A 12,773-nucleotide genomic window follows, 5' to 3' on the forward strand; every position below is an offset into this window, starting at 1 on the left:
AGACGACAGCCCATAGGGAAATCTCCGGGACAGTGGGTTAGCGCGTCTTCCCCACTGTCCTCGGACCTCCTCCCGCCGCCAGGCTTCGGAAGGCTGCTCCGAAGCCTGGCAGGGGGGCGGAGAGGTTTTTAAAAAACCCCGGGACAGCGGGGGACTTCTCCGCTGTCCGGGGCGATTTTAAAACGCTGCCGTCCCGGGGGAGCAAAGTCTTTCGCCCCTCGCCCGCCTTCAGAAGAGGTCCTGGACCTCTTCTAAAGGCGGGCGGGGGGCGAAAGACTTTGCTCCCGCCTGCCTGCCTTCCCGGGAGAGCGGAGAACGCTCAGCTCTCCCCGACGGCTTTTGAAGGCAGGCGGGGTGGGGGAGCAAAGACTTTCGCCCCCCGCCCGCCTTCAGAAGAGGTCCTGGACCTCTTCTAAAGGCGGGCGGGGGGCGAAAGACTTTGCTCCCGCCTGCCTGCCTTCCCGGGAGAGCGGAGAACGCTCCGCTCTCCCCGACGGCTTTTGAAGGCAGGCGGGGGGGGGGGGAGCAAAGACTTTCGCCCCCCGCCCGCCTTCAGAAGAGGTCCTGGACCTCTTCTGAAGGCGGGCGGGGGGCAAAAGTCTTTGTCCTCCCTGCCTGCCTGCCTTTAAAAGCCCTCCCGGGAGAGCGGCTTTTAAAGGCTTTTAAGTGAGAAAAAAGCCCGGGAGAGGGCTTTTAAAGGCAGGCAGGCAGGCAGGGGGGGACAAAGATTTTCGCCCCCCGCCAGCCTTCAGAAGAGGTCCAGGACCTCTTCTGAAGGCGGGCGGGGGGCAAAAGTCTCTGTCCCCCCTGCCTTCCTTCCCAGGGGGGCGAAAGTCTTTGCTCCCCCGGACGGCAGCATTTTGAAATCGCCCCGGACAGCGGAGGACTTCTCCGCTGTCCGGGGTGATTTAAAAGCCCCTGGGAAGGCAGACAGGGGGGACAAAGACTTTTGCCCCCCGCCAGCCTTCAGAAGGACCTCTTCTGAAGGCTGGCGGGGGGCAAAAGTCTTTGTCCCCCCTGCCTGCCTTCCCAGGGGCTTTTAAATCGCCCCGGACAGCGGAGAAGTCCTCCGCTGTCCGGGGCGATTTTAAAATGCTGCCATGGGGGGTGGGAAGAAAAGCCCTTGACCCCCCCCCCCCCAGCCTTCAGAAGAGGTCGGGGGACAGAATGTCCCCGGACCTGGTCTGAAGTTGGTTTCCATAGGAACGCATTAATTGATTTTCAATGCATTCCTATGGGAAACCGTGCATCGCAAGACGAAAAACTCGCAAGAAGAAAAAACTTGCGGAACGAATTAATTTCGTCTTGCGAGGCACCACTGTATTCTAAATTGCAAAACAGAAAATTTAACAAATATATCTATGGAAGCCACCCCTTGTGCATATGTAAGTGAAACGTACCTTCCTCCCTGGTCACCCAATATTTGTACGGCCGGTAAGCTGTTGGGTCTATGCAGTTCTTATAGGTATATTCCTGCACTGCCTTCTTCACCATATTCTCCAGGCGGTTTTGGTCTATCGGGTGGTCGATTCTGGGCACGCTCAAGCCCTACAAGGCAGGAAAAAGACTCATGAACCCTTGGGTGCCCTGTTTAGGGGTGTTGGTGATCTGTTGGCCCTGGGCAACTCGCTTCCTGCAGGGCTGGAGACCTCTCCGGGGGTTGTTGCTGGACTCTCAACCATCCTGGCCCATCAGCCAGGTTGGCTAGGGGCTAATAGGAGCCTGATAACCTTAAGGTCCACAAGTAACAATAGTTTATAGGTCCTGGGCCCTAAGGAAGTCAGACTATCCTCCACCAGGGCCAGGGCCTTTTCAGTGATGGCTCCGACCTGGTGGAATGCTCTGGCCCTTCAGGATTTAACCTCCTTCCATCGGGCCTGTAAGACAGAGCTATTCCTCCTGGCCTTTAATCTGTATTCAACCTGATCTTTTATTTCCTTTCTCTTCCCTCCCTCTCCCCTTTTATGAAGATTACCCGCTCTGAGACCCCACAGCTAATTCTCCCCTGACCTCCTCGCTGGCCCAAGTAGGACCAATTCAGCCAGCTAGCCCTGGGGATCATCTAATGCTTACTAGATGGATTTCCCCTAAATTGATTTCTGAACTTTGAATTTTATAGTTATTCATGTTTTTACACTGTATTTTATGCCGCTTTTACAATTAAGTGTTTTAAATTTGTTGTTAGCTGCCCTGAGCCCGGTTTTTGAACAGGGAAGGGCGTGGTATAAATAAAATAAATAATAATAATCTGGAGAAGACCCCCCCTTCTGCCTTCCATTTCAGAGGTGTTATTTGTGTCAGTGGTTAAAACCAGCACAGTTTCTTTCGAAAGGTTCAGTCTGCCATCTTGATTCGACAGGTACCAAATAACACCACTTCTTCATTTGCAAGAACTGGATGGTTTAGTGTGGCAGTACCTGCCCTTTGGAACTCCTTGCCTCTTGATATCAAGTGCCGCTTTCACTATACTCTTTTTGGCGCCTGCGAAAAACATTATTGTTCTGTTGGGCTGTAAGTTGCTTTGGCCACATTGGGCAAGATAAAGCCACTTAACTGATGTGAATTTTAACCTGTTTTAGTATTTTAACGCTTTGTATATTTTAAACTGGGGATGCGGGTGGCGCTGTGTGTTAAACCACAGAGCTTAGGACTTGCCGATCAGAAGGTCGGTGGTTCGAATCCCCGCGATGGGATGAGCTCCTGTTGCTCAGTCCCTGCTCCTGCCAAGCTAGCAGCTCAAAAGCACCTCAAAGTGCAAGTAGATAAATAGGTACCACTCTGGCGGGAAGGTAAACGGCGTTTCCGTGCGCTGCTCTGGTTCGCCAGAAGTGGCTTAGTCATGCTGGCCACATGACCCGGAAGCTGCATGCTGGCTCCCTCGGCCAGTAAAGCGAGATGAGAGCCGCAACCCCAGAGTCGGTCACGACTGGACCTAATGGTCAGGGGCCCCTTTACCTTATATTTTAAACTATTGTATTTTTCTCGTGATTTTATTGCTTTTTTTCTTTTCATAAACTGTTTTGAGGGTTTTAAAAAACAGAAATAAATAAATGAATTAAATAAGAAAGGCTCAACAACTTCCTTGGATCCTATACTTTCCTTGCTGTTCTCGAAATCCACATCTTACAGACTTAACCCTCCCAGCCTTATGTGCTACTGCTCTTAAATTACCACCTACGCTCCATTTCCAAAGGTTTATTTGTGTATTTATTTCCATATATATATATATATATATAACACAACCCTCAAAGCGTTTATGCAGAAAGATAAAACAATAAGATCATCAGTAAAAAGTACAACCATAATTTAAAACATACATAAAGTTAAACCCACACTAAAATAAGACTAAAGCAAATTAAAACTCATACAAATTTTCTAAACGTCTCAGCAAGCTTGTCTACATAAACATGTCTTTGTCAGGTGTAGAAAAGAATGCATTGAAGGCGCCTATCTGATATCAAGTGGCAGGGAGTTCCAGTATGTAAGGAGATACCACACTAAGCGTTCAAGTGGGGTACTGTCATACAGTGGTTCCGCTGCTTCCTGGGCCGTGTTCAGAAAGTGGTGTTGGGGGATGAGTGTTCAGACCCCTGGGCTCTCACTTCTGGGGTGCCTCGGGGTTCTGTCCTCTCCCCCCATGCTTTTTAACATCTACATGAAGCCGCTGGGAGAGATCATCAGGGGGTTTGGGCTGGGTGTCCATCAATACGCGGATGATACCCAGCTCTACCTCTCTTTCAAATCAGAACCAGTGAAGGCAGTGAAGGTCCTGTGTGAGTGTCTGGGGGCGGTTGGAGGATGGATGGCGGCTAACAGATTGAGGTTGAATCCTGACAAGAGAGAAGTACTGTTTTTGGGGGACAGGAGGTGAGCAGGTGTGGAGGATTCCCTGGTCCTGAATGGGGTAACTGTGCCCCTGAAGGACAAGGAGCGCAGCCTGGGAGTCATTTTGGACTCACAGCTGTCCATGGAGGCACAGGTCAAATCTGTGTCCAGGGCAGCTGTTTACCAGCTCCATCTGGTACGTAGGTTGAGACCCTACCTGCCCGCGGACTGTCTCGCCAGAGTGGTGCATGCTCTAGTTATCTCCTGCTTGGACTACTGCCATGCGCTCTACGTGGGGCTACCTTTGAAGGTGACCTGGAAACCACAACTAATCCAGAATGTGGCAGCTAGACTGGTGACTGTGAGCGGCTGCCGAGACCACAATACACCAGTCTTGAAATACCTCCATTGGCTCCCAGTACGTTTCTGAGCACAATTCAAAGTGTTGGTGCTGACCTTTAAAGCCCTAAACAGCCTCGGTCCAGTATATCTGAAGGAGCATCTCCACCCCAATTGTTCAGCCTGAGGTCCAGTGCCGAGGGCCTTCTGGCGGTTCTCTCACTGCGAGAAGCCAAGTTACATGGAACCAGGCAGAGGGCCTTCTCGGTAGTGGCACCTGCCCTGTGGAACGCCCTCCCACCAGATGCCAAAGAGAAAAACAACTACCTGACATTTAGAAGACATCTGAAGGCAGCCCTGTTTAGGGAAGCTTTTAATGTTTAATAGACTATTATATTTTAATATTTTGTTGGAAGCCGCCCAGAGTGGCTGGGGAAACCCAGCCAGATGAGCGGGGTATAAATAATAAATTTATTATTATTATTATTATTATTATTATTATTATTATTATTATTATTTGGCAACTCTAGCAGTGGCAGGTCAGCTGTGTTGGCTATTTGCAGACTAGTTGCACCGCAGAAGGCGTGCTGGGGAGACCACACATTACAAGGAACGCAAAACAACTTTAGCTAGGTTTTAATAACAAAAACAAAAACTCTTTTTACATTAATTATAATATATCAATAAGCATACCAGGGTATCTGAGAGAGCTAGGTGCTGCTCTTTATATACTATACCCAATTGCTGACACAGCTTAATTACTGTATTTTTTGTTCTATAAGACTCACTTTTTCCCTCCTAAAAAGTAAGGGGAAATGTGTGTGCGTCTTATGGAGCGAATGCAGGCTGCGCAGCTATCCCAGAAGCCAGAACAGCAAGAGGGATCGCTGTTTTCACTGCGCAGCGATCCCTCTTGCTGTTCTGGACTCTGAGATTCAGATTTTTTTTTTCTTGTTTTCCTCCTCCAAAAACTAGGTGCGTCTTGTGGTCTGGTGCGTCTTATAGAGCGAAAAATACGGTAACACAACTTAACAGCACCTGCTACACTGCTTCACAGCTGTAAAACTGGGTCACGTTATTTGCTCTGGCCCTTAAAGAAATACACATCTTGTGGAACAATAGTGAACCTTCAGATTTAAAGAGACCATTCAACAAGCTGATCAAAGTGGTTGAACACATACGGATCTCCTCGGTAAACTGGTCCCAAGTTGTTCTTTAGAAAAGCAACTCTTCTTCAAAAGGTTCCTTTGTGTTCTCACCACACCCCCTCGACTCCGGACACACGTCGAGATTTACCTTGGACACGAGGTGGCTCATGTCGCCCATACTGAGATTGGGCTCCTTGTAGGAGTTGTCGGTGCGGCATGGCACGCGGTAGGAGTCCCTGTAGGTGCTGATGGGGGTGTCTGTCTTATGCGCAAAGATGAACATCTCGCCACAGGTTGGCCTTCCCTGAAGATTTCCCTCTGGGGACCTAAACTAAACTCTCAGGGTTTTCTAGCAAAAGGGCTTTTTCCTCCCCGTACGCCAAGCTAAACTAAAGGGTCCACTAAACAGCTCAGTGTGAGTTTAAGGTAAGAAAATAGAAAGGGGGCGCTTTGCACTCTAGTAACAAACTACAACCTGCTAATGGCTCTCTAAACTCACAGCCTCCCTCCCTGACACTGACCCTGTTTGCATCAGCTGTGATGTCACAGTCAGGGAGGGGGGCATAATAAAAATGGCAGGGGTGTCAGGCATAGGGACTGTGTTAAAGGGCTCAAGAACAAGGAGAGACTTTCCCCTGGAGTGTAAATGCATGACAAGAACCGCCACCGCCCCCCTGCTTAGATTGGGCCAAGTAGCCACTGAGTCTTGCATCCCAGAACCATCGAATTCTAGGGTCCCCAAGAGGCGCCCAGTCCAACCCCTCTGGCTGTTTTATACGAAATGCTCAGTTAATACAACACACCTTTGCACCTCATTTTCACACAAAGCAGGTCCAACAAGCTGTATCCAGCCTTTCCAATCCATTTTAGACTTCTGCCAGCTGACTTCATTGCACGTTATCTATTTATACATAAACCCTGCATGTCGTATGAAAAAGGTCCTACCATGGCTTTCAGATCAATAATGCTAATAAAAAAACACCTGAGGTTTACGATCTAAAAGGCACGACACAGAAAGAACCATGGATGGGGAGGGAGGAGGAAAAAGCAAAACCCATACACCATTTCTTAGCTGCAAAGGTCTTACAAGGGCCAGCTGGGTTGGGAAGCAGTTTTTTTAAAAAGCTGCTTTGCCTAGTATTTAAGTTGGATGCAACAGTATAGTTTCAAAGTGATATATTTAAGCTAGATTTTTGAATTACTTCTCAGTAGAGTAAGATGCAAGGGTGAGGTGACACAACAGATTATAAACTCATGCATGGCATTGAGAAAGTGGCTAGAGAAGACTTTTCCTCCCTCCTTCATAATGCTAAGACACGTGGATATTCCATGAAGCTGAATGTTGGAAGATTTAGGATGGATAAAAGAGAGCACTTCTTCACCCAGCGCAGAGTTCACCTACGGAACTCTCTCCCACTGGAAGCAGTGATGGCAACCAAACTAGATGGCCTTAAAAGACGATTAGACGAATTCATGGGGGAAGAGAGGGTTACTCCCTATCTCCTTCTGTGATGGAGCTCCTATTTGGGGACTTCCCTGGCTTTTTTCTGGCCCGTGTAGGACCAGTCTGGAAAGTTGGCCTTGGTGAAGACTTGATGTTTTCATCCCCAAAAAAGTTTTTGATTGAGTTTCCACTGAAATGAGGCTGCATTTTAATGTTTCAATGTTGTATTTTAATCTTGTTTTTTAAGCTGTATTTCAATCAATTGTTTTTATATTTGGTGTTAGCCGCCCTGAGCCTGGTCTTGGCTGGGGAGGGCAGGGTATAAATAAAATTTATTATTATTATTTATTATTATTATTATTATTATTATTATTATTATTATTATTATTATTAATGGCTAGTAGCCAGGGTGGCTCTGCTTTGCATCCCCAGTTTGAAACAGCAATGCTTCTGAATACCGTTTGCTGGAAATCACAGGAGTGGGGAGAATTGCCCTGGCGCTTGGATCCTGCGTATGAGCTTTCCACAGACGATGCTGCACAAGTTGGGCCATGGGTCTGATCCAGTAGGGTTATGTTCCTCTCCCCAAGATACCCTCGCAAAGCCACTTCCGCCCTGCAGAGGAGGTGGGATTGCGGGCGTCAATTGGCTGCCTTGCTAAAATGACCTATTAGCCTCCTGCCTGTGATCTCAGTCACAGCTTTGGGACTGGTATGGGCTGTTATATTTCTAGGCAGGAAACCTGCTGGGTGCAAAACCTACTAGACCGCTGCTTCCCAAATTTGGGGGGTCGGAGAGGAGGACGTGAGCATGCTTTTAAGGTCAAAGCGTTCCTTAAAAATTTAAACCACTGTGGAAGTTACTTCCTTACCCTGCCCAGCCTTGAGTCAACTGACTATATAGCGCACAGTCACAAGAAACAAGTTCCGCAGCTAAGATAATTCAGCGCATCCGCCTTATTTGTCTGTGGACATCTGCTGATGAAGATAAGGAGCGCTGCTTGTTTTGTTTTGTTTAAAAACCGCAGCAGGGAGCTGGATTCAAGGCCAAGTCTGCAAGGCACCGGAGTCAGCTCACCACCCTTCCCAGTTACTGCTACACAGAGCAGTTGCTATTCATAGTTTCCCCCTCCCAGTTTTGAAATACGTACAAACTTTAACCACATTAATGTATGCCCCTTCGTCCACCCCATCTTCCTGGGCTTGTGTGGCATCATAATGCATTCAATAAACTAAATTGCGGTCAGGCAAATGTTATTTCTGCTGCATAATTTCGTGGCTGCCTTTGTTTTATGACGTTTCTGTGCAACATCTTGTGGCTGAGTGGAGTTTTGAGTTGTTTTACTGTTGTTGTTTTTTTAATAGGTAAAGGGACCCCTGACCATTAGGTCCAGTCGTGACTGACTCTGGGGTTGTGGCGCTCATCTCGCTTTATTGGCCGAGGGAGCCGGCGTACAGCTTCCTAGTCATGTGGTCAGCAGGACTAAACCGCTTCTGGTGAACCAGAGCAGTGCACGGAAACGCCGTTTACCTTCCCCGCCGGAGTGGTACCTATTTATCTACTTGCACTTTGATGTGCTTTCGAACTGCTAGGTTGGCAGGAGCAGGGACTGAGCAACGGGAGCTCACCCCGTCACGGGGATTCGAACCACCAACCTTCTGATCGGCAAGTCCTAGGCTCTGTGGTTTAACCCACAGCACCCCTTAACAAATGAAAGGCAGCAAATAAACTTAGCAAATAAACAAATGCCAACTCACAGAAACTATGAAAAATGCCCCCATGGTTGCTGTTTTAAGCACAACATGGTTGCAATTTTTGAGGCATTTGGGTCACGAAAGCTGCACTCTTTGGGGCTAGTTTGTTAATTGCATTTATAACTTTGGGTCCTAGTCTGAAACTTTAACTACTGCACCACACTGGGGTTGCGGTTATGTGGGTTGTCGTTGCCATTAATGGTTTTTAAATTAATTGTGTGGTTTGAATTTGATACTTATCCAACAAGTTATAGTGCTTTGGTCTTTGTTTATGACATACTGTGCTCCTTTCAGCTGCTGTCAGCTGAACTCGGGAACTCCTGAGTGGGCCTGACTCTGGCAGCGCAGCTGGCATAGGGTAGCAGATTTAAACAGTGCAAAATTCAAGCTGGACTTGCAAAGGAGGAAGCAGGCAAGGAGGAGAGCGTAGCAGGAAGGAAACAGCCCTGCATGTCAAATTGGGACCCCTACCAGGCCTAAGATGTCCTGAGGTTCCCCACCTGTGATTGATGCTATGCTGCCCTGTGCTCGAGATTGGAGAAAGGGGAGGATATACAAAAATATTTATAAAATATCTAGATTGTTGGCTGCCCACTACAAGCCACACCTGCGATTCCTGCATTGCAGGGGATTGGACCCTTTGAGTCCCTTCCAACTCTTCAGTTCTGTGATTCTACGGCCTACCTTACAGGGTTGTTGTGAAATACCGTATTTTTCGCTCTATAAGACGCACCAGACCATAAGACGCAACTATGTTTTGGAGGAGGAAAACAAGAAAAAAATATTCTGAATCCCAGAAGCCAGAACAGCAAGAGGGATCTGGCTTCTGGGATAGCCTCTTGCTGTTCTGGCTTCTGGGATAGCCATGCGCAGCCTCTCCCGGGCAGCGGGATGAAGGTTCCTCCTGCCCAGAAGAGGCTACGAGTGGCTAAGCCAGAAGCCAGGACAGCAAGCGGGAAGCCTCAACGCAAAGCCTCCTGAGCGAAGAGGCAGAAGCACTCCCGCTGCGCTCAAGAAGCTTTGCGTGGCTATCCCTGAAGCCAGGAGAGCAAGAGGAACCAGTGCGCACCAATCCCTCTTGCTCTCCTGGCTTCAGCGATAGCCGCACAGCCTGCATTCGCTCCATAAGACGAACACACATTTCCCCTTACTTTTTAGGAGGGGAAAAGTGTGTCTTATAGAGCAAAAAATACAGTAACAGCATGCAATACTGCCTAAGGCATCTACGAGTGAAGAATACACGCGCAATGGGTTTGGGAGGACAGGCCCAGACCGAGGGGGGGGGGGATATGGGCTACTTGGCCCGGGACTCTGATTCCAAAGGGGGCCTCGGTCAACATAATTACAATTGCAGGGGATGCACTGGGGCGAACGTGGAGGCGCAAAGGTGGTGGTGGGCGGATTCCCTGGGGCCATGGCTGGCAGCGAGAGAGAAAAGCTTCCGGCGTCTGGAGCAGGGCCTGTGATCAACTCCGCAGAGGAGTGCGGAATGGGCGCCGGGTGAGTGGAGGCGACCAAGGCTCCAGCAGCCAATGCGCTGCGAATGTGATGCTGGACCATGTTTTTCATGCTGTTAAACGTTGGTTTTTGTTTGAAAACTTGTTTGCCAAAAATTAAAACCACACGTATCTCAAAGATAAGTGTGTTGGCTTTCTTATCGCTATTTTTTTTTGGAAAATGATGAAAAATTGATGGAGATGTGGCCATTTGTTTAAAATTTTGTTGACTAGGCCAGGAATATTACTTACACCCGAGGAGTACTCAATGAGGATAAAATTTGGTGGAAACCGTGTTTTTTTAAAGAAATAGTGGCTTATGAGCAATAGTGGCTTTCTCCAAGCATACATCTTTTTAAAGAGTAGAATAAGAAGACGGAGAAGTTTTAATTATAATTATAATTTAACTATAAATAATAGTCAAAGTTGTCTACCTAAAAATAGATTTTTAAATACATTATTGAACTATTAAAAATTGTGTAATACATTTTTAAAAGAATGATGTATTTATTGTAAAATGTATTTAAAATTATAATACATTATAAAAAACTATGTTACATACTTACTTATAAGGCTTCGGTTATCCCCAGGGTAAAAAAAAATAGAGGGGGGGGGGCACATTATCTACCTGGCCCGGGCCTCTGCCTGGCTCTGCAAGGCCCTGTGGGAGGACCTAGTAAACAAGACTGAAGCCAAGCGCACGGTTGCTGGAGCAGTGTTGCTTGACCTGGACCACCCCACTGAGGCTAGTGGCGGAACTGGGAGGAACTGGGCAAGGTGGCGTGGCTCATGCCTTCCTGGGTGCTGGCTCTGGCAGTAGGGCTCTGGCATGATATAGAAAGCTGCAATATCAATGTAATAACTAAACAAAATAAATAAGTACTAGTGGAAAGGCAGGTGTTGTTTGTTGGAAGCCTAGCAAACATGGGGGGGGGGGAGAGAGGCACTGCATCGTGTACCACCAGTTGGGGGGGGGGGCGCGGTTTGGGAGCATGCAGCCTGGGAAACTAGCTTAGGGACAGAGCCTTGGACAGAAACCACTTTTCTGAATGAGCTTCGCCTCGGAGATCTACTCAATTTTTACTGCCTGTGCGCCATCTACGCAGCAGAGGGCGCCGCCTTCCCAACGACAGACCAAAACCTAGGAAGGTTTTGGCGTTTTCACACGACCATCTTCATCTTTTCCGGGGGGGGGAGCCAGCTCCCTCTCCCATTCCCAGACTTGTCATAGTGGGAGCCCCAGGCCAAACGGCAAAAGCCCCCAAGCCCCCAGCCGCCAGATCTCTCTAAGCTGGCATGCGCATGGAAGCGACATTATGGGGTGAGTTTTTCCAGCCACTCCTTTGGAAACGTTACAAGAGGCTGTTTCAGGAGAAGGGCTCTGAGCATCGCCACGGCCAAGCTCCCTTGCTATTTTTGCTATTGCCAAGAGGCATGGAGCCACAGAACGTTGATAATGCAAGCTTGATACATTTCTAGTACTGAAATGTTGTGATATTTGCTATTACGTTGTTATGAAATTCTTTTTCCAGTAGTTGGTGCACTCCTGTTATAAGCCATGTTGGTAAAGGTAAAGGGACCCCTGACCATTAGGTCCAGTCGTGGCCAACTCTGGGGTTGCGGCGCTCATCTCGCTTTATTGGCCGAGGGAGCCGGCGTACAGCTTCTGGGTCATGCGGCCAGCATGACTAAGCTGCTTCTGGCGAACCCGAGCAGCGCACGGAAACGCCGTTTACCTTCCCACCGGAGCAGTACCTATTTATCTACAGTGGTACCTTGGGTTACATACGCTTCAGGTTACATACGCTTCTGATTACAGACTCTGCTAACCCAGAAATAGTGCTTCAGGTTAAGAACTTTGCTTCAGGATGAGAACAGAAATCGTGCTCTGGCGGCACAGCGGCAGCAGGAGGCCTCATTAGTTAAGAACGGACCTCTGGAACGAATTAAGTATTTAGCCCAAGGTACCACTGTACTTGCACTTTGACGTGCTTTCAAACTGCTAGGTTGGCAGGAGCAGGGACTGAGCAACGGGAGCTCACCCCATCACGGGGATTTGAACCACCAACCTGCTGATCGGCAAGTCCTAGGCTCTGTGGTTTAACCCACAGTGCCACCCGCGTCCCTTAAGCCATGTTGAGCACTATTCTTTTTGTGGAAAAGCAGGGTACAAATAAAATTAATGATGAGTGCCTTATTCATGCCTGTTGTCATAAGCTCAGGCTGTGTGTGGAGCCCACCTTGTCCCAAAACTCAGGGGGAAGCTTGCTCCTCTCAAAGCCTATTAATGCACAATTTCCCTTCCTTCTCATCATAACTCTCTTCAAAGCTCTCCCCCCCCCGCAAGGCCTCTGTCTCTATCCCCTTAACCACCCCACTGCCAGCTGCAACTTCAAACTCACAAAATGAATTTCAATAGGGACAAAAGTAAGGAACCTGCTGTACAAATTTCCCTGGGGCACCTGGCTGGACACGGTGGGAGACCCAGCAACTCTGTGTGGCTCCTGAATCTCTTGCAGCCAAGAAGCCTTGTTAGCCCCCCTTTGTGCAGAGGCACTATTGCCACATGGGAGTTTAACCCAAGAGCCCCGCTGGATCAGGCCAGTGCCCCTTCGGGTCCAGTGCCCTTTCTTCCAGCAGCCAAGCAGAGACTCAGATGGGAAGCACGCAAGCAGAGCGGGAGCACAAGAGCACTTTCTCCTTCTGTAGTTTCCAGCAACTGGTATTCAGAGGTATCCTGCTAATAGCCAACAACAGAGCCTTCTCT

At 48.4% G+C, this 12,773-nt stretch overlaps 1 protein-coding gene across 3 annotated transcripts in view; it reads right to left on the minus strand.

Moving 5' to 3' along the window:
- SPMIP6 (sperm microtubule inner protein 6) overlaps nucleotides 1–12,773 on the minus strand; it is a 29,131-nt gene that overhangs the window by 14,700 nt on the left and 1,658 nt on the right. For 2 of the 3 annotated variants that reach the window (XM_028749580.2, XM_028749581.2), the window contains exon 2: nucleotides 1,401–1,548. In XM_028749580.2, coding sequence (XP_028605413.1) covers nucleotides 1,401–1,548 — 148 coding nt within the window. Of the gene's footprint in view, nucleotides 1–1,400; nucleotides 1,549–5,460; nucleotides 6,274–12,773 lie in introns of those variants that run through there. The other variant, XM_077936570.1, reaches the window with a different exon arrangement.

This window comes from Podarcis muralis, chromosome 11 (genome assembly GCF_964188315.1).
Source record: "Podarcis muralis chromosome 11, rPodMur119.hap1.1, whole genome shotgun sequence".
NCBI lineage: Eukaryota > Metazoa > Chordata > Lepidosauria > Squamata > Lacertidae > Podarcis > Podarcis muralis.